We start from the raw sequence: 22208 nt of genomic DNA on the forward strand, positions 1-22208 counted from the left end.
AATAGTTGGTATTTTTCCAAGAAATTTATGGCGTTAAAGACAGGACAGGAATAATGCGTTAGGTCCACCATAAGCCGAAAAGTATCCCTCAAACTCCAAGTGAGTCCAAACCACTTTGCTGTGTTCTTGCTTGTGACAAATGTTGTGAAACTTAAATGTTCAGTTAAATAATAGGTGCACCTGAGAGAGAGAGAGTTCCATTACAGCCCTATTATCAATAGATGTAAGGGCTAAGGGCATCGTTTTTGAAACTCGAACCATTCAAAGGACCGAAGAATGAAGAGGTTCAAGATTTTTAAGGTTAAACCGAGGTCAAACAATGATGATGTCATAATTAATTTAATAATTATTTAATAGAAAAATGACTAAAATAGTTCCAAAAAAATAAAGACCATCTTACAAATGTATTTTTTATGTCAACAGAATATTATTAATTGTTAAAAAAATAATAATAATAAGAAAAATGGATAATTACAGCAAACCCACCTGAGGTTTGGCCCATTTGCACTTTGCCTACCCGTGGTTCAAAACTTAACACTTTGCCCACCTGAACTTCAATCTGTTACCCATCTGTTACCCACCTCTCCCTTTACTGTTAGAAAAACATATTTTTAAGGAAAAACAAACATAACAAAGATCAAAAAGTTAGAATTTTTTATTGCTTAAGAACTTCTATGAGAACAAATTTTTTCAGTGCAAAATGAATTTTAACCAATCTCCATGTTAAACAAAAGATATATCGAAGCAAATAACAACAAGGACAAGGACAACATTGTCAAAACTGGCCTGGTTTCTTCCCCAACCTAGTTTCTCAATCCCATAATCTTCACCATCACTCCCAGAACCAGAAGTCGAACTTGAATTCAAATTCAAATTCAAATCCGCACCACTTTCCCCAAACCCCACTTCCTTCCAATCCTATCCAACAACCCACACCCTCAATGGCGCAATCAGCCTCTCCTCCACACTCCAATACCAACAATCTCCACTTCCCTTACACCCTTTTCTCTCAAATTCAAAACCCCAATATCTTCGCCTGGAATTTCATGTTCAAAGCTTACTCACACAGTAACAGTAACAGTAACACTACTGCTTCACCACAACAATGCATCTCTCTTTACAATCTCATGCGCCGTCGTTTCGGGCTTTTCCCGGACTGCCATTCTTTCCCTTTCCTCTTCAAAGCTTGTGCCCGTCTCTCACTTTCCCACAAAGGTCAAAAGCTTCACTCCCTCACGTTCAAACTCGGTCTCCAACACGATGTCTTCGTCCAAAACACTTTGCTTTCCATGTACTCCTTTTGCGGCTTGCTTCATAATGCTTGCCAAGTTTTCGATGAAATACCACTCTCTGTTCGTGATGTGGTGTCTTGGAACAGTATGGTTTCTGGGTGTATACAAGGACGTTGTTATTGGGATGCCTTGAAGGTGTTTGATGAAATGCTCAAGTCTGATGTTAATGCAAGGCCGAATGAGGTTACTCTTATCAATGCTCTCACCGCTTGTGCAAGGATTGAATTTCTCGACATGGGTCGTAAAATCCATGGATTACTTGTACGAAATGAATTTGTTTCTCAATCCTATCCTATTCTCACAGAAGTTCTTAAGCAATAAAAAACCCTAACTTTTTTATCTTTATTATGTTTGTTTTTCCTTAAAAATATGTTTTTCTAACAGCAAAGGGAGAGGTGGGTAACGGATTGAAGTTCAGGTGGGCAAAGTGTTAAGTTTTGAACCACGGGTAGGCAAAGCGCAAACGGGCCAAACCTCAGGTGGATGTGCTGTAATTATCCCAAAGAAAAATTATTATTTTACATTATACTATCAAGACAAGATAAATTTATATTATAAACAAAACTAATGTTTACAACAATTTATATATTTTTGAGCAAATGTGCATAATATTGCACTTGTTTAATCTATAATATAAATTTTAATTTACAATAACACATGAATTTAATATATAAATACGTGTATCATTGCATATCTTTGGTACAGTGGTTACTCCACAAGTATAAGTACTTGTAAGATGTGGAGAGAAAATACCGGGATTCAAATCTCCAGAAGATAACTTTACACACATATATACTTATATTAAGTTAGAATAAAATTTCTATATTATATATAAAATATATATATATATATATATATATATATACACAAATACATGTAAGTCCCCAGATCTGTAGCCGTGAAGGAGAATGGGGAAAAAGAGAAATCAACCGAAAGATAAAGAGGAAGTTACGAGGAAGCCATCGGATGGAAGAGGGATCAAAATGGAGAAAATGGTAAAAATGGGTTAAAGGGTATTTAAGTAAAAGCATGACCCTTCCAAAATAATTAAAAAATAAAAAAAGTAAGAGCATGCAGTATTTGTTGCTTCCTATGCCGCCTGACACACATCACCAAGTATTGATGGTTTTGTTGATTTCCGCGTTAGTATCACCGTATTTCATATAAGCTGCTGTTAATGCATGTCCTTAGGACACATATTAAATTATTTATTTTTTAAAATATTTTTTTGGAAATTGAAAAAATTGTCAGTACATTTTCAATTTTCGAGAAAATATTTTCAAAAGTGATTAATTATTATATGCCCTTAAGATACACATTAACAAAATCCTTTATATAATTTTTGTGGCAACTCATTGTCCGGTGAGTTGTGAATAATATCGACCTACATGCATTCATCATTTTTTTTACCATTCACAATTAGTTATATAATAAACTGTGATAAATATTATGTAAAATGTTGTGATACTAAGTGATTGTTTGGATAGCACATTTATTACGTCTAAGTTTTCTTTGGGTTTTGTTTAGCATGTATAAACAGTAATAACACTGTTCATGTACATGAATTTATTGTGCAGAGACAAATATATTATTTATTAGTCCTACGATACTATTCACATATTTAAAAATTATTTTAATACAATATTTTTAGTTTTCAGTTTCCCACTAAATAAATTATGTCACACTTACCTTAAATAACATTGCTTTTTAGTAAAAGCAAGCAGACTTAAACCGAAGCCAAAAAAAGCCTTAAAAAAATTTATAAGCAAATGAAGGGTGAAAACGTAGCCACATGTCCGATTTTTTCATGGAGAAGGGTAGTCTGCCATATTGGCAGACAAGTTTATTGAAAAGAAAAAAAATCATGGAGTTTTGGTTTCTTTTGATTTTGGGTACCAGTGACAGAAGAAGAATGGGCCCCTAAGAAGCAAGAAGAATAAACGCAGAAAGAAAACACAAAAGAATGGAGAAGAAGGAAAACTGAAAAACGCAGAAGAATCAGGGTAAAGATAAGGTTTGTGCTTTTCATTTCTATTTTATTTTGTGGATTCGGTGTGTTTTGGGACTGCATTTTCGGATTTGTGGTGAGGATAAGATAAAAAGCCAGTGTTCAAACGGAGAAACCGGCTTATCGTCAACGCCCCTTCTTTTTCTTTTCTTTTTCTTTTCATTTTTTCTAGTTTCGGCCTGACACGTGAGACCAGACTGGCCACGGTTCTCAAACCCGGACGGTTCGCACGGTTCACTGTATTTTTTTTTTTTTTTTTGTGTGTTGTGTAGAGCGGGTTTTGGGATTTAAAGAACCATCTCAGAAGGTGGATCCCGATTAACCGAGTCGTACCATCCGGTCCGGTTCGATCCGGATTTTAAAACTATGTTCTAAGGTAGAACTATATTAAGGTATTAGAGGCAATAGTTATCCCCATCATTGCTATTGTTAGACCAGTAGTGCAAGCTCATAACTTGTAGCTCTTTTTCTCCTCAGATCCTAGCCTATCCGCCTCATCTACGAGGGCCTAGCTGCCCTTCCGTAACTACCAGAAGTACCTGTCTAGCGTACGGAAAAGAAGGAATTCTCTGATCTACGTTAACTGCCGACCGCGCAAAGAGAAAGGAGCACACAAGAAGAGAGAGAGAAGCAAGAAGAGAAAAGTGAGATGGCAGTTTCCGGCGAAGAATTCGATGTAATAGTGGTAGGAGCTGGCGTCATGGGCAGCTCCACCGCGTATCAAGTTTCGAAAAGAGGTCACAAAGTCCTCCTCCTCGAGCAGTTCGATTTCTTACACCAGCGTGGCTCATCTCACGGCGAGTCTCGTACTATACGCTCAACTTACCCAGAGGAATACTACTATCCCATGGTGATGGAGTCCTACAAACTCTGGGAAGAAGCTGAGTCCCACATCGGCTACAAGGTTTACTTCAAGGCTCAACAATTCGATATGGGTTCGTCCGATAACAAGTGTCTCCGTGAAGTCATAGCCACTTGTCAGAAACACTCTGTCCCACATGAAATTCTCGACCGCCAACAAGTTTCCGACAAGTTTTCAGGCAGGTTCGATATTCCTGACAATTGGGTTGGATTGTGTACTGGTGATGGTGGTGTGATAAAGCCCACTAAAGCAGTTTCTATGTTTCAAACTCTGGCGATTCAAAACGGTACTGTTCTTAGGGACTACATGGAAGTGAAAGATATAAGAAAAGATGGTGTGAAAGGGGGTGTGTGGGTTTACACTAGCAATGGTGAAAAGTTCTGGGGTAAAAAATGTGTGGTAACAGTTGGGGCTTGGACTACAAAGTTAGTTAAAACGGTTAGTGGGATTGATTTGCCTATACAACCTTTGGAGACTATGGTGTGTTATTGGAGGATTAAGGAGGGGCATGAGGATAAGTATGCAATTGGTGGTGATTTTCCAACTTTTGCATCCTACGGTGAGCCTTATATATACGGCACGCCGTCTTTGGAGTTTCCGGGGTTGATTAAGGTTGCAGTGCATGGTGGGTATCCATGTGATCCGGATAAGAGGCCATGGGGGCCTGGAATGGCATTAGGGAATTTGAAACAATGGGTGGAAGAGAGGCTGTCAAGCTTGGTTGATTCTGGAGGGCCTGTGGCTACACAGTTGTGCATGTATTCAATGACCCCAGATGAGGATTATGTGATTGATTTCTTGGGTGGGGAGTTTGGGAAGGATGTTGTGGTCGGAGGTGGTTTTTCAGGGCATGGGTTCAAGATGAGTCCGGTGGTAGGGAGAATACTCGCTGACCTTGTGCTCACTGGGGAGGCAAAAGGCGTTGAGCTAAAGCACTTCAGGATTGGAAGGTTTGAGGAGAATCCTAAAGGGAATTTCAAAGAATTTTTACATCATGTGATGTAATCTGCTATCATTCCTCAATGATTGAATAAAAGTTCATTTTTATTTCTCTGTAATTATAATTGTGTACATTGGTTCCAGTAGTGTCTAATGTTTGATTATGCTGCAAAATTGCTGTCTTATATATACATGTATAAGTTTTATTAGCAATCTCTCTCTTAATGTACTAGTACCTTATTAATGCTGCCCCCAACTATGTCACCTTTTTATTCCTGTCTTACCACCCAAAATGGTTTCACTCGATGATCTTGATTTCAGATTTCCTACTTGGAAGTTAGTAATCATGACTTCAAGTCACGATTTTAATTGCTTTTTAGAGTGTGTAAAAGAGTTTGTGTACAACAAATTCAACTCTTTCTGATTCTTGACATATAGCTACAAGACCCATTTGTTTGTTTAGTTGGCCTTCCACAACAAATTATTGAAAACTTAGATAATTTTGATTGACTCCAAGTCATGATTTCAATCACTTTTTAGAGTATGTAAAATAATTTGTGTGCAACAATTGTAAAAGTCATGTGATATAATTTGCTATCATCTCTCAATGATTGAGTAAAAATCTATTTCTATTTCTCTATAATTATAATTTTGTACAATTGTTGCACACAAACTGTTTTACACACTTTAAAAAGTTATAACTATATGTCAAGAATAAAAAAGAGTTGAATTTGTTGCACAGACTCTTTTACATCTAAAAAGTGATTGAAATCGTGACTTAAAATAATGATTACTAACTTTCCAAGTTGGCAATCTGAAGTCAATATCATCTATTTGAAACCATTTTGGGTGGGAAGGCAAGAATAAAAAGGTGCCTTAGTTGGGGTGCAGCATTAATAAGGTACTAGTACGTTAAGAAAGAGAGATGGCTATATATTTTATATATATATATATATATATATAAGATAGCAATTGTATACAATTATTATTACAGAGAAATGAAAATGGACTTTTACTCAATCATTGAGGGGTGACAGCAGAGTACATCACATGATGTAAAAAATCTTTGAAATCTTTCCAATCCTTGACATATAGCTAGAGGACCCAATTGTTGGTTTATTGGCCTTCTACAACAAATTATTGAAAACTTAGATACAGGAGGCGTCCTACCAGACAGTAGGAAGATATTGATCACTTTATAGTCTTTGATCTTTGGCTAATCTAATGATGATAGATAGCTCTGAAATTGACTGGGAATCTCATGGGGCAAACATGTACAGCTGCACACTGAATATATAATCCCTCCAGCATTGCTGGTAAGGTTTTTTGATAAGTAGCATGGCTCTTAAGATTACATGCCACAATGCTTAAACATTGTTCTTTCAAAATAGAACACAAGTCCACCTCTACTTCGGCCAATTCTGCATGTTTTTGGTTATTCTGTCAAAATCCAGCATTCGGTCCAAGACTCGAAGTATCTAAAGTCATGATACCATGCAAATAAAGCACCGGGAGTTATAGTTCTCATTATTTTCTGCTGCACTATCTTCTCATGTGCCAAAAGTTAAACAAAAATACTTGGAAAAGAAAAGTTTCAACCATATTGTTATAGTGAGCCAAAAAAGAAAAAAAAAAAAAATATATATATATATATATATATGTATTGAGATTTAAGAAAACTATATGAATTTAAAAATTATAAATCAACAAAGATATGGACACTAGACGGTTAGCAATATTAAGAAACGTGTAGACATACACAATTGATCACAAAACTTGCTCTAACATGGAAGACCCACCCAATTTGTACAAGCCACAAATCAAAACAAAGCGTGCCTCCGATTAGGGATAACTAAAGATATTCTTCAGAATTATAAGGATATGTGTAAATACAAAAGTAGTGAAGTACAACCTTTGGTTGGTTTTGAGTAAACAAATTCTCAACCTATTTCTAGTATCATGGTAACAAGGCATTTTGTCTTATTGGATGCAACCAAGCAATCTGGGATTAACAAAAATAAAAATGGAGAATCACAGTTGCCTGGTTGAGCTAAATAATGATCAATCTAAATATATCTAGGAAGAAAAAAAAAATCAATGATTATACTTTATAAAATAAAAAATAAAAAATCAATGATTACATAGACAAATTTGATGCCAGAAACAACAAGATCATGGTTGGGCCCTCGTGCATTCAGATAAGTATCAACCTGCAGATCAGGAAAATGCAATTAAGTTTAATTTACACCATAATCATGCCATTTAACTGTGAAACAGAATGCATATCACATCAGTAGAACAAATAGACAAGGCAAAAATATTGCATGATATTACAAACACAAAAACCCCACACCCAGTAAATCCAACAGATTTGCAACAAAGCCAACTAATACGAAGAAGAAAGGCTCACTGACCAGTTTGGCTTCTCAAATCATAACAGTAGCAAGAAGTGCATGTAATATGGCCCAATAGATTATAATACCCATACGTAATGCAGGTTGTCGCATCAGAGCCCGATCACAAGAAACCCTGGCAGGTTAAGAATAAAATATGGTTTCAGCCTATTTGCTTAAATGAGTTTCAAAACAAAATGATAAAAATAAAAAAATAATTGGGTGTCCTACCAAAGGCCATCAATCATGTCAGTCACAGGTCTTGTAAATCTTGGCACAATTCTTGATGTAGTGAGTGACTTGAAACCATGAACTACGTTGGCAAAAGAATGAAAGCAAAAGGAAAAAAAAACATAAATATATAAGAAATGCATTCATTATATTATAAGCTATGTTAATATATGTGTGTGTATGCACTTGCACGCGCATGTGTATAAAAGAGAATAACAAGCCAATAGTTGTATTTTTCTTGGTTTACCTTTCTCATCATCTTCGTCTTCTAACCTACCACTACTGCCAGGATCCATATCTATAGCAATGGCAACCTGGTCATTGTTGCCTTTCCGCAAACTGCGCACTTGAGGTGCAATTGAAGTCCCAGGCACTGTCCGTTTGTTTATCTGCAAGGAAGTTCACCATAACTGATTACGTAATGTCAAGGGTAATCTAACAAAGATAAAAGGTCAAAATCATAGAATACTCTATATAGGATAGGGCATTGAAAGTAATGAAGATGAATTTTGATAGAGGATATAAACATTATTAACTACCAAAAATCACAAGTAATATAATAATGTTTAAACCAATCACTAATGAACCAAAACTCACAAAGGGGCATTCACATAATCTGAATTTAATCAATCTATCAAATAGTTCAAAACATTTCTCCCCTAATAAGTACTAATAGTACAGAACAAAATAAAAAGTGAATAGTTGTGGTCTATAAAGATCAACTAGAAGCACAAAGCAAATATCACATCTAACAATTTTGAAAGAGAAACCAGTGCTAAAAGGCACATCTGAATTCATCAATTAGATGTACCAGTGGTTGCCACTATAAAATTTTCTTTTCTTTTTTGGTGGTGGTCCTGGTTTTTTTTTCCCCCCGGGGGGGGGGGGGGGGGGGGGGGGGGGGGTGTGTTTCAAAGATGTTCCTAGCATCTTTTTTTCCAGAAAATGAATTTTAAAAAGGATTCAAATAAAACTATATCAAAATAATAAGAACTAAGAATCTAAAATATTCTCACCACAGGTTCAACTTCCAAAATTTCAGAGGTCATGCTAGTTGCCCTTTCAGATTCCCCAACACCCTCCAGCAAATTTAATCGTGATTCCTTCTCATGTAAAGACTTCTCAAGAAATTCTTCTTTGCGTGTTAACTCTTCCACTTTGCTTCTTTCGACTTGTAACAACATGTCCTTACTTTGAGCTGCTGCCCGTAAATTTTCCAATTCCAATATGATAGAAAAAACCTTCTTCTGGAGTATTTCCTTGTGTTCATGAACATCATTGCTGTTCTTATCATCAAGATGCACATCATGCACCTCAGCCTGAGCAACGATCAGTTCAAACCATGTCAAGAACTCATGAATCTCATCCGAGGTCCTTTTGCTACTCATTTGTGATGCAACAAGAACATCATTGGTGCATCTAGTGACCTCTTGCCTTAAGAAAGAGATCTCTGCATCCCGATCTTGCAGTTGTGCTTGAAGCTTTTCAACCTCAGCTAGGAGACTCTCAGAAAGATGATGAAGCTCATCAAACTTGGTCACAGTGATGGAAAGCTTTTTCAAAGCTTTCCCACGAGAAGCATCAAGGTTCTTCAAATCTAAATTCTTTTGTTGTACAACTTTTTCCATTTCCTCCATCTTGTTTGTCAGATCTTCCATCTGCACCTCTTCCTCGTCAAGTGCTTGCATCAGTGCCTCAATTTCTGTGATCAACAAGTAGTATCTATTATCCAAATAAAGCATTATGAACCATACAAAAATGGAGTAAATTTAAGAAAAATCTAACTGACCTTGGTCTTTGGCAGCAAGCACATCAGTAAGAGATTGAACCTTCTCCTGTAACTCGGTTGAGGTGGCTTGTGCATCTTGCAGCTCCTTCACTTTCTGCTCTAGTAAGTTCCGTTCTCTCTCTATCACTTCAACCTGTTTTTCCAAATCATGCACCCGCGCTATGGAAGATTGAAGATCTAGTGAGTAACTTGTTGCAGCAGCTTCAGCTTCCTTTATTTGACCTACCAGCTCCATGCAAATCCTTTCTTTCTGAATGTCCTTCTCCTGAAGCTCCTTTTGCAAATTTGCTATGGTAATCTTCAATTCCTTTTGGCTACCCGCTACAGTTTCAGCTTTCAAGCTAGCAAAATCCCTCACAGCCAATACAAGTTTATCTGCCATTGTCCTGATAGATTCCTCAGAGGACAATTGAGCTGGTCCACTGAAAGGAAATTCTCCATCAACAGATGTTGATCTCAAGTTCAAACCCAGATCTCCAGCAGCCATATTATTTCCAACCAGGTCAACTCTTCTGTTTTCAATTTCCACAACTGAACTAGCACATGCTTCATAAAGCACAGCAATGTTTTTACGCAACAGTATAAGCTCCATGCCTTTTTCTTTTTCCACTGAATCTATATGAACCATGTCTCTCTTCATTGCTTCAAACGACTCTTTTTGGGAATTCATCTCTCCCAGAACAATCTCCATCAATTTAGATAGACTGCTACTTTGTTCATGTAATGACACTGAGTGTTTGGAGAATTTTTCTTTAAGATCTCCAATTTCTGTCATGAATTCTTGCAGATGATCCACAACAAAATGACATGTTTCAAATACAACATTTTCGTCAAAATGACCACCAGTTTTGGAGTCCAACCAAGAATCCATAGACAGAAAGTTCTCCTGAACAAGATAACACGGGGTGCAAGATAAAAAATGAATTACACATTCAATGACCAATTAAATTCAGAAAGCAACAAGCTAGTCAAGGAGAATAATGCATACTATTTTAGTAATAAAAGTCTTATAAGAATTAGATGAGTAGAAATTTTGCTTGTGCCCACTATTTTATTCATTTTTATAGAAAGATCTACAGAAAAACAAAAGTCAATGCAAATATGACATGAAGCAAAGACTGACAACTGTAGATCAGTATATATAACATTAGTGCAAATCTTGTAAGTGAAACATCTATTGATATTAAGACAAGACTCAAAAGCCTAGCCCTATGTTTGAATGGGGGGAGAGGAGAGGAGAGGAGAGGGGAAGGTTAAAATATACTCAGTTTTAGTATATTCTAGGCACCTTTCCCTCTCCTGATGCAGCCATGGCAGATTGATTTGTTAAAACCTTGCAAATTTGCCTATTTTAGACTTATTTTATGGGGCCCACATGTGAAGTCCAATTGAAGATCTAGCTATACATGTCCTCAGTCCTCACATTAAAAAGGATTTTTTAATAAGTTACGGTGAATTTTGTGCAAAACTGTAATTTCCGTAATTGCTGTGAATAATTGCTATGCATTAAGGGTAATTTGGTAGTTTAATTAAGAAGAATTTTTCTAGGCTACATATCTTAGGTTTTATTTCTTTGAGTCCATGTTAGTCTTTTATTAAATTTTAGTTTTCTAGCCAAACTAGGAGTCTTAATACTACAGGTACGAGAAAGAATATGTGCTCGATATACTCAAAGGAGAGATTGAGTTGATTAATAAAAAATATTAAATGTTTTGAGCATTGAGGCATGTTTGCCTTTGCGAGTTCTTTCTCCCTTTCTCTTTTCCCTTTTCTTCTCTTTCTTGCTGTGTTATTCACGGATACTGTTCAATTGTTCATGCAGCCCCTAAACACCATTAAATTATCTATTTCTTCTTCCTTCCAATCCCAAATCAAGACCTTTCTTTTACCTATCAAAACCCTTAACCCCACATACTTTATTCTACCAAATATCCATCAAATAACTCATCAAACCACCTTTTAATTCATTAAACAACAACAAAAACCTTTATTCAACAATTCTAAACCCTAGATCCACAAATTCTCCTAACCCTAAGCCCACCACAAGCACTCATAGACAAATTCCCTAATTTATCCTACATCATCTCCGCTGCCCCATCTCCCTCCATTCCAAACATATCAAATAGACTTTCTTTCTATAATTAAAGTAGCATGAAGATATCAATTTCACTAAAGTACTCTACAAATTGACATAATAGGGGAGTCCATTGATCATTTATTGGTACATTGCTATGTAGCTAGAGAGTTGTGGAATACAGTATTTTCTTTATTTGGGGTTCACTAGGTTATGCCATGCCATGTTGTGGATCTTCTAGCAAACTGGTTGTATAAATGTAGCAGACGTAAGTCCTTGGTGATTTGGAGTATGATTCCTCATTGTATTATGTGGGGTATTTGGTGGGAGAGGAATGCTCATACTTTTGAAGGATGTGAGAGATCAACTCATGATATGAAGTTTTTTCTCTAAACTTTGCTAGAGTGGACAAATGCTTCAGGTGTTTTTACTTTTAATTCTTTGACAAATTTGTTAGGTAGTTGTACTTTCTTTGCTTTATAGTTTTTGCTGTTTTTTCTGATTCCTTAGCACGCCGCCTATGTGCTTTGGTTTCCTATATTGTTTTCTTTATTCAATGAAGTTATATTACTTATTCAAAAAACTAAAAATTAAAAATTAAAAAAAAAAAATTGACATAATAGGAGTACTTAAAAATAGAAAGAGGGAGAAATTAAACACTACAATAGATAACTATCATTACAAATAGGATGGTCATTACTTTTTGTACAAATGGATAGATTCCATACAAAATCCAATTTATAGGTATTTTTCATCCGTAAGTTTCAAAACCTATTTGTATTTTGTACAAATCCACATAAGGCCTCAAATTTTGACATATGGGAAGTGGCTCAAATTAAAACAATTCTTTTCCAACTATAAGGAGTTTGAGGAGTTCTTCCTATCAATAAAAAGTGAGTAGATTCCAGATTTTGCTAGAAACAACCAACAATAGTCCAAGGGCCAGCACAATAATGTCAAAAAAAAAAAAATGATAATTTTCTTTTCTGCCCCCTATAAGCAGCTTTTGAGTGCTAATAAGACTACCAAATAAGAACAAATTACTGTTTTTAAGAGGGTTTTTTTTTTTTTTTCATTAGTTAAAGAGGGACAGCTAATGAGCTGAGTTTCTCAGTTATTTTATAACAAAACAACATAGAACATCAGATTCAAAGTACTGATATTATAAAATAAAGGCCAACTTAGTTGATGAAAAACTAGTCTTTGGTTCTGAGGGAGCATACTGTTTACTGTTAACTTATCAAAAAAATAAATAAATAAGGCCAACTTAGTATTTTACGCAATGTTTTTCATGGGTGAGTGAGGGTGGGTGGGGACCTAGGCACACCTGATTCACCACAAGGTGCACTGATGTTGAGTTTCTCAATTTTAACAAAGACAGTATAGCACATCCTTTTGTGGGTACATAACAATATAGAATATAAGACGCAAATATCACTCTATACTGCACCAAAAAAATTCAGAATCAACACAAATTAACTTTATATAATATCAACTGCTGTTAGACACTTCCTCTCAAATTATTTGAGAAAGAAATCCAGAACTCCATTCTATGTATCTTTTGCAAATGACCAACAAAGAGAAAAGGCCACCAGAAACTCAAGCCGTATAGGGATGCCAACTAGAAAGATAACTTTTCCAAAACAAGCTTATCCAAGACAAAATACATATCTTGAGGTGCTACCACTTATAGCCATAGGATACATCAAAGCAATAAGCATGCAGTACATTTATATCGGTTTGACTGTACTAATCTGCACATATATTGAGGTTTGGTACTCTTTTTAACATAAGTGTCATTACACTACTTCAGAAAAAATTAAGTGTAACTAGGATAATGACTATAAACATTTTTTATTCCCAAATCCCAGCATAAACTTGCAAATGGCCTTAGGCTCAACCACAACATTTAAATATCAATGAGTCATGCATGCATAAATGTATGCAAGCACTTAGCAAATATACTGCATATGCATGTACAAAGGCCGCAAAAATTCCCCCTCCCAAAAAATTTATAAAAAAAACAAAAAAAAGTAATTTTACCAGAATTTTTCAATGCCCAAAAAGAATAAAAATAACCCTGAATGTGCTGCATCCATAGCATGTTTTACTTTAGAACCAGTGTGAGATTAACCAAAGACAAGATAATTAACATGGAAAAGACAAGATCATAAATAGATAAGTGTACGCAAAATATACTAAGACAAATAGATAAGCCCAAATGATACCTTTTTATCTGAAATTCTGGATATAGCACCATCAGATACAGTGAAAAGAGGTGCAACAACTAGCTTAGCTTTGTCTGCTTTCAGAAATGACTCAACACCAACCTCCAGATTGTGCAAAAATTCCAAGTCCTTGGAGAAAACATCACCTTGTAAATTCTTAACATCATGAAAGCCCTTTCTGAGTTGGTTCAGAATAGACTTTATCCGCATAAATTCAGATAATTGGTTCTTTCTTTCCTCAGAACGAACATCAGATAACTTTTCAAGCCGTGAAATAGCTTCAAGTTTGGCAGCCTCAGTCAAATCCCTTTCCTTAGTAAGTTCAGCAACTTCATTTGCAGCTTTTGCTAGCTCCTCTTGAAGAACATCATTTCTGTCTTGAACCTCATTCAGCTCAGCAAGGAGCAGCTCTGCTGCTCTTTTAGATTTCCTCGACTGCTGCTCTGAAGAAGCAACAGCTGCGTCTAAATCAGAGACTAGTTTTCCAAGTTGTTCCAACCTCTCCACTGGATCACCACTGTTGTTGACTTCACCACCAACATCAATGCCATTTAAAATATTCAAAATCATGCTCAACATATGTTCTTTCTCTTGTAAATAGTGCTCAGTTTCTGTTAAATGATTCCTCAATAACAAACGCTCAGATTCTAGGGCTTCTACCCTTTCTGGGTAAGCAGATAAGTCCCTGAACTTCTGTTCATACTCTGCAAGAGCATTTTCCCAGTGGGTAATCTGAGATTTCAAAAGTTCCACCTCAGTATTCTTCTCTTCAATGGTTTGCTTCAGACTGTCCCGCTGTTGCACCAGTGACTTCCCTTTTCTAACTGCAACATTTAACTTCTCTCTCACAGAAGCAGACTTCTGCTCCTCCTGACTAAGTAGCTCTTGCAACTCCTCTTTTCTTCTACCAAGAGCTTCTACTTCACAAATCAAACTTTGCTGCTTCTCCATATATCTATCTCTTTCCTCCGTCACATGCATCAGCTCACGCATAGCCTCCTCCAGTTCTTTATTCGGAACAGCTATATCCAGTTCCCTGGAATCATGTGAATTTATGCTTCTTGCTTCATCAAGAGTAATATTAGAATTTTTAGCATGGTCTGTATCAGCCACATCCCCAAGCACAGGATTCATTGAAGAAAGATTTGTGTAATTTTCTATAAGCTTCCTCAGTAATTCCTCCAGGCAATGGATACTACCAGTTCCAGAAACCAGATCTTTTGTTCCAGACTCTTGCAACGCATCGCTAACCAAATCCTGCAATCTTCTGATTTCACCTTCAATGCTGACAATTCGTTCCTCATTCCCAAGCTGATCAACCAATTTATCCTTCAAACCCGTAACTTCATGCTGCAGCTTTTCATTCTCAAGTTTGAACTCAACTGTCTCTGCTGAAAGTTTTTCGTGTTCATGAGCCAGTATCTCAAATCTTTCAGAAAGGTGCTCTCTCTCTTGAGTAACTGCCTGGAGGTCTGCCTCAATTGTCTTTGCTGAGAGTTTTTCATGTTCATGAGCCAGTATCTCGAATCTTTCAGAAAGGTGCTCTCTCTCTTGGGTAACTGCCTGGAGGTCTGCCTCAAGGCCAGATGTTCTCCTTTGTGACTCTTCCAAATCAGCACTTAGTGATCCACAATAATTTTCAAAATTATCAATCTTCTCCCGGAAAGAATTTCTCTCATGCTGAGCCTCCAAAAGCGCTTTTCCTAACCATTCGATCCTATCCTCTGGTTCCGCGGACCGAAACTGCGAAGGCATATCAATATCAATCCTGTCCAAAAGTTCTTCGAATCTCTGTACCAAGTTGTTCCTTTCCATTAACGATTGTTCGAGCATTTCATTTTGTTCAGCCAACCCATAAAACCTATTTTGAAGTTCCTCCAACTTTCTTCTCAAATCGTCCCCTGAATTTGAGCTTGGCTGTACATCGTCTCTCCAAGCATCTATACCAACAAAACCAGCATCAGAATATGAACCTCCTCCTGCAGAACTCTTCTGATCCCAATCAGTCAAAGGCACAGAGTTTCCAGTTGCTGACCTCGCCAACCAATCAATCTTTTCAATTATATCTCTTGAATGAAAATGCTCTGGCAGATCAAGGTCTTCCAAAATCTCTTCTATTCTTTGAAGGACAGAATCTTTAAGAAGGAATGATTCTCTTAAACTAGTGGCTGAGTTGCGAATGTATGAAAGCTCAGATTCCAGAGCTTCCACACGCTCACCTGCCTCCGAGTAGGTCTTAAGTTTTGTTTCAACTTCTTGAAGCTTGGTGTCTTTCAACTGCAGCTCTTGCAAGCATCTCTCCAGTTCACTAGAAGTCTCTGCCAGAGACTGCTTGAGACCATCTCGCTGCACAACCAAGCCTTTCCCCTTGGCAACAGCTATGCCAAGTTTCTCTCTAATAGAAGATACTCGCTGATCTGACTGTTCAAGTTCACTTATTTTCTCTTGTAATTCAGAACGTGTGGCAATAAAAGCTTCCTCTGCCAGGCGTAAACTGTCCCTGAGAATAGGGATTTCATTTTCATGCTCAAAGGTCAAGGCTTCTAACTGATGTATCTTATCCTGCAATTCAGTCAACTCCATCATCTTATATCCAAACTGTTCTCTAGACAAGCCAACTTGCACATCAGCCTCCTTAAATTTCTGAACAAGAACAGACACCAAAAACTCCAAACGCAAAGCAGGTGTTGCATCCAAGTTAATCTCAGCTTCATCCAATTTTAACACATCTTCAACATCTTCAATTAACTTATGAATAGCATTTAAATTCAGGCATCTCCTGTTCATTTCCTCAAATTCTTCTGCTCGATTAATCAACTCTGCGGTGAGTTTACTGTTAACAGACTTGAGTTGCAGCTTCTCATCCAGAGAATTCTCCAGCTGGTCCAGGAGGGTCTTGTATTCACTATAATCTAAGGGATCAAGCAGTTTCTCAATTTGTACATTTTTCTCACTTTCTTCCACAGATCCACATGAACTTATCACAAGTTCCCAAAGTTTACCATGCATCCTACTCAATATACCAATAGCCAATTCATTTTTTCCATGCAAATCACCACTTTTCTCATTCGCCTCTTTGTATAAAGTACAGATTGCTTCATGGTCAGTTTGAGCAGCTTGGAGTTTCCCCTGCAGAGCCTCAATCAATTCATTGGCAACATTAACAGAAGCAGCAACACGGCTGCTTATATCCAAGCCATTGTGAGTACCAGTTGAGATGGTTGAGGTGAAATCTTCCCCAATTGATTTATCAAGCTTCCCAACAGCATCAAGAATCTGAGTAACAGTAGAATTCCAATCTTGCTCAAGAATCAATACCCTCTCATCCGCTTCCTTCTGCAAATTTTCTAATTGACTGCCAATTACAGAAGCTATCTCATTTGAACTATGCTGAAAATCATACAATTGACTCTGCAATTCACTAATTCTTGATTGGTAACCTCGTAGTTTTCCACCAAGCTTGCTGTTTTCTGCTCTGAGATTAATGTCATGTTGCTTCAAGGATTCATAGAGAACCTCAAGCTCACCATTCTTTGCCTCAACGTCACCAACATGTTCCTTTAAAGCTTCACATAGAACCCCAAGCTCTATGTTGGCAGCTTCCAAATTGTTACTGTGTTCCTTCAAAGCTTCATGTTCATCCCTGAGCTCCTCGAACATGGCATTAGCAATTTTCCTACCATCGCGTTCCCCCTTGAGCAGTATACTGGCATCCTCAGCACCCACCCCCAGCTGCTTAAGCAATGCCCTCAAATTTCCGGTTTGCTCTTTTGTTACTGTGAATAGATCTTCTGGAGATTGATTTTCAGTCAAAGCCCTTTCCTCTTCCTCTTGTTCATCAAGTTGCACCTTCGACTCAAAGGCTTGAATCAGTTTTGAAACCCCAGGTGCAGCAACTTTACCAGCTGACCTGCTCAAAAATGCTGAATGAGAATGCATCCCTTCAATTGCCTTTTCAAGTTTCTGCAAAATTTTCTCTGCCTCCTCTAAGTGTCCCTTCAAGGCAACAAACCCAAAAGAATCATCAAAGACTACCTGTTCAGGCAGCTCGAGTGGTGGTTCTACAGCAAGGCCATCAGATAAGGGCGTCTCCAATACAGGAGAATAAACTTCACTATCTTGCTTCCCAAGAATCTTGTGAGAATCTTCATAATCTGCTCCACTTTCATGGCCTCTACTTCGTACTTCCAGACTGACTTCATTCCCAGCTTCCCCAACTTGACAGGCTATTTGGGTTTGCTGGCTATCAATCTCTCCTATTTTAGCTTTAAGAGTGTCCAGACTGCTATGAAGATAAATATTTTCCCCAGTGACTTGTTCAAGGCGCATAGTCACTTCCTTCAGGTCAACTTCAACCTTCATTCGTTCCCCATGGTCTGTAGACAACCGTTCCTGAAGAGCAAGAAGCTCAGTATTAAGCCTCTCATTCTCAAGAAAAAGATGCTCCTTCTCCTCTTCAAGCTTGCTTCTTTGTTGTGTTTCCAAAGCAAGACTCCCACTTAAATTTCCATTTTCTTCCTGTAAAGCTGCAACCAAAGCCTTACAGTCGGCCAATTCTATTGATTGTTTCTCCTTCTCATGGGACAGATGCTTCTTATCCTCTTCAAGCTTCTTTCTCTCATCCATCACTGAAGCAAGACTCTCATTTAAGCTAGAACTTTCAACCTGTAAAGCTGCCATCAAACTCTTGCTGTCAGCTAATTCAATTAACAGCTTCCCATTCTCACGGAATAGAAACTCCTTTTCATCCACAAGTTTGTTTCTCTCTTCATTCACAGAAGAAATGGTCCCCTCTAAATTATTATTTTCCACCTGTAAAGCTGCTACCAAACTCTTGCAGTCAGCCAACTCTGTTAAGCGGATCAGCAAGTCCCCTTCTGACCTTTCCAGACTATTCTGCAACTCACATGCTCTAGCAGAAAATTCCTCAACCTCCGCCTTTGCTATAAGGAATTGGTCTTGGAGCTCCTCCCTCCTGGTAGTTACAAACTGGAGTTCAGATCTGCATTGTGCAAGCTCTTCAACAAGGAATTGATTCTTCTCACGAACTTCATTGAGTGAAGCATTGAGTAGAGATAATTCATCAACCAACTGACGCTGCTGGTGATCTAACCCCATCTGTAGTTCAGACTGTTCAGCAAGTTGCAAGTGAAAGATATCTTTAGTAAAATATGTGAGATATAATTCTTCTTTGAGTCTCTCCAATAAATCTGTAAAGCCATACTCTGCAAAAGTAAAACTCCCACTCCCCAATTCTGCATTAGTAATTGATTCTCTTGACTTGAGCAGAAACCTAAATTCTTCTTCATTAAGACCCCTTATCAACTCTGCAAGCTGCAAAAGACTGGTTGCACTCATGTCTGCAACAGGAGAAACAGTCCATCCTCCAGCCAAACTTGCCATTTTCTTTTCAGGTCTTTCAAGGCTTTCACCCTCAGGCATAAAAGATTCATCAGGCATATACTGCTGATTGTACCCCTCTGCAGCTGTCCTATTGTCCAAATCAGTCTGAACCTTTTCTTCCCTGCCTTTTCCATAGTCACCAGACTGAAAAGTCATGTTTGAGTTTTCTCCGTAAGATGAATCTGGTGCTATTTCTAGTCTCTGCCAATTTGTCATGGAAGGATTAACAGCTGAAATCCTGTCGGCTTCTTGTAAAGTCGAAACAGAAGCTGAAAACCCATCTGACAAGAGTGTACCATCAGATGCAGATACTTCACCTGGCTCACCAGTTTGCTCTGCTTCACAGTATGTCTCCTCCATACTAGTCTCTACTGAAGCTATCCTTGAAAGAGTTTCAGCACTTTCACCATGCTCATACAAAGGAAGCTGCCTGTCTCCTTCAAGCTCTATTTCACTGCTGCGATCAGATTGCTTTGAGTCCAAACCATCAGCTTCCTGCATTGCCCCTACCCAGCAACAAATGAGATATAATTATACATCAAATCCACACATTATCTTCCCTAACCAGCCCAACATATTTCTCGGATATTCCTAAATGATTAAGAATTAAGTATCAAGTGAAGGAGAGGACAACCTACATCTGTTACCTGATCTTCCCTCGACTGCATCGAGGATGTATCAGGCTCACTAATCCCTGTCGAATGCGATAATGATGATTCAATAGTTTCCAAATCTGAACCATCATGAGGTGCAATTTCCCTTTCAGTAACCTGGGACGACACAGTTGGTACTGGGGTAGTGGATGATTCATCAGCATCAGCTTCATGCTGGTCAGATTTACTGGATTTTTTTGAGGATTTTCCATGGCTAGCACTGCCTTTACCTTCCTTCTTCTGACGATATTGCTGAAGCTATTGATAGAAAATTAAAACCAAAAATTAATATCCCCAACCACTCACATTCACTATCTGTTTTGTTGATAAGATATCAGGGAAAAGGAAACTAGCATAATTTCCAAATCCTAGGGAACCCAATTGAAAAATATAGCTCAGCTCGAATTTCCCAGTTTTAAGAACAGTAAACAAAATACATGATATTAAAACTTTATCTTTTTTTTTTTTTACAGATCTTCAGCTTTAATATCCTAACAACCAAACAATGATTCAGCAACCCATGTTTTAATCACACCCGACAAAAAATATTCAAAAACCCTGGTGCTACATTTGCCCGATGAGATACCAAAATAAATAATAGAAAACACAAAGCAAAAATCTTGTTTCTACTAATTTTATTTCCACTCCTTCAAACAAAGTAACCAGCTCAGTTGCCCCCAAACAGTTATCGAACTAAAACTTAACTATAATACAAAATTAACTTAATTATGAACTCGATCATATCATAAAACCAAAGAAACAAAACCTATATCCTTTCTTTTCCTACAATTTCTAAGCAACCAAACACGAAATAACAACAGTTTCAAACACAAAAAATCCCAAACTACATAGAATGAATAAACAAAGTAAATGAACAAGGACCTTTTTGCGGCCAGCAGCGAGCAGATCGGTACGGCTCTTGTTCTTGTCCATCTCCACACAAATCAAAACCACACACAAGTCTCGATCACCATTAGAGACTCCACCTCTTTACAATGCCTAGAACAACAACAAAAAAACGAATATTCAACATAAATAATCAAATGTCCATGTTTGTTGTTTGGTAGCAGAGAAAATTCTTATAAGACTCAACTTTCAAGTGCCTATTAACTCAAATAACTAGCTAATCATTATGAACCTGAAAATTCAAAATCTCAGTTTCGTGCATTTTTCCCACCGACCAAACAGAACGTTAAAAAGGAACTGATTCGAATTGTTCTACCAAATTAAACCCTAACTATCAATCAAACGGTAAATTGTTTGAAAACGAAAACAATTTGATTCGTGAAACATCGAAAACAGACATTGATTTTTCGAAATGAAATGAAAAACCTACCTCAATATTTGGCTTATAGCTTGGCTCGATCTATTCGAATAGTGCAAATGCAAAATTGATTTTGCTTTTGCTTCGAAAAAACAACAGAGACTTGTTGGAGTGTGTGTGAGTTTTTGTTTTATGCGTTTTTTCTTAGATCTAACGCAAGCTTCGTTTTCTCTGTAGGCTCTCACCTCTATAGGTAAAACGTCGAAATGGGCATGGCATAGTTGTAAATAACACAAATAAAACACACTGTTTGTTCGGCACTGAGGGGCTGAGCCGGTTACGTTTGGTACTCAACCCAAATCTTACTCCCTACCTAAATTTTCTCTTTTTATATTTCCAAAATAATAATGTGAAAGATAAAAACTATTTTACAAAATATTTTATAAATTGTTAATGTGGTGAGTGATTATTAGTAAATGAAAAAAGTGATATTAATGATAAACCTAATTGAAAACTAATAAGATATTGGCCACATTAACATTTTGTAAAAATATTATAAAATAATTTGTAATTATAGCATTACTTTTCCAACAAAATAAAGAAATGTGTTTCTTTTTATTTCTCAGTTTGTGGGTTTTTTTATAAATAAATAAAAATATATATATGCAAAACTTTGAGAAAATTTAATTAGATTCTACGATTGAAGTTCAATTTTATAACATGTGTCCTAAATTATTTATTTTTAAAGAGAGTTTTATTTCTTAATTTTATAATCAAATATGGTATCACATTATAAATATTTATCCAAATAAGTTATTGCTTACAAAATCAAAAGAGTCTAGAATTAATGAACATAAATAAATAAATGGTCAATTTATATTTTCTACCTAATAATATTCTTACAAAACTTTTTAAAGTGTTAGAAAAAACATAAGAATGACTATCAATAATATTTAAATTATATACGTAAAAATTATACTATGCATCTTAATGTATATCTTTTAAGTATATATAAAAATTTATCCATACATAAAGGATAAATTTTTCACATGTAACTCCAAAAATCACCCAT

General features: G+C 36.8%; 3 protein-coding genes across 10 annotated transcripts; 2 read left to right on the top strand and 1 right to left on the bottom strand.

Annotated features, from left to right (window-relative positions):
- The first annotated feature begins 941 nt into the window (after window positions 1-941).
- On the top strand, window positions 942-1613 carry LOC126708208 (pentatricopeptide repeat-containing protein At5g08305-like). The gene has a single exon (XM_050408010.1). It carries the CDS (start codon window positions 942-944, stop codon window positions 1611-1613), a length of 672 nt encoding a protein of 223 aa, XP_050263967.1.
- A 1460-nt stretch (window positions 1614-3073) lies between these two features.
- On the top strand, window positions 3074-5220 carry LOC126707940 (probable sarcosine oxidase). Of its 3 annotated transcripts, none has more exons than XM_050407693.1 (2): window positions 3074-3306; window positions 3778-5220. In XM_050407693.1, the coding sequence occupies exon 2, from the start codon at window positions 3950-3952 to the stop codon at window positions 5165-5167; it is 1218 nt and encodes a 405-aa protein (XP_050263650.1). In that variant the 5' UTR covers window positions 3074-3306; window positions 3778-3949; the 3' UTR covers window positions 5168-5220. The 3 variants fall into 3 exon arrangements, with proteins under 3 accessions (XP_050263650.1, XP_050263651.1, XP_050263652.1); XM_050407694.1 differs by lacking the exon at window positions 3074-3306 and adding an exon at window positions 3573-3692; XM_050407695.1 differs by lacking the exon at window positions 3074-3306 and adding an exon at window positions 3573-3676.
- A 1703-nt stretch (window positions 5221-6923) lies between these two features.
- On the bottom strand, window positions 6924-21463 carry LOC126707939 (trans-Golgi network-localized SYP41-interacting protein 1). 6 transcript variants are annotated; one of them, XM_050407689.1, is made up of 10 exons: window positions 21209-21463; window positions 20755-20871; window positions 19867-20130; window positions 13817-19714; window positions 9515-10400; window positions 8742-9427; window positions 7973-8114; window positions 7726-7807; window positions 7516-7630; window positions 6924-7311 (listed from the first exon to the last, which is right to left on the bottom strand). In XM_050407689.1, the coding sequence occupies exons 2-9, from the start codon at window positions 20803-20805 to the stop codon at window positions 7528-7530; spliced, it is 8112 nt and encodes a 2703-aa protein (XP_050263646.1). In that variant the 5' UTR covers window positions 20806-20871; window positions 21209-21463; the 3' UTR covers window positions 6924-7311; window positions 7516-7527. The 6 variants fall into 6 exon arrangements, with proteins under 6 accessions (XP_050263646.1, XP_050263644.1, XP_050263643.1 ...); XM_050407687.1 differs by having other exon boundaries at window positions 19858-20130; XM_050407686.1 differs by having other exon boundaries at window positions 13817-19725; window positions 19854-20130.
- Between the last annotated feature and the right edge of the window lie 745 nt (window positions 21464-22208).

Source organism: Quercus robur, chromosome 12 (genome assembly GCF_932294415.1).
Source record: "Quercus robur chromosome 12, dhQueRobu3.1, whole genome shotgun sequence".
NCBI lineage: Eukaryota > Viridiplantae > Streptophyta > Magnoliopsida > Fagales > Fagaceae > Quercus > Quercus robur.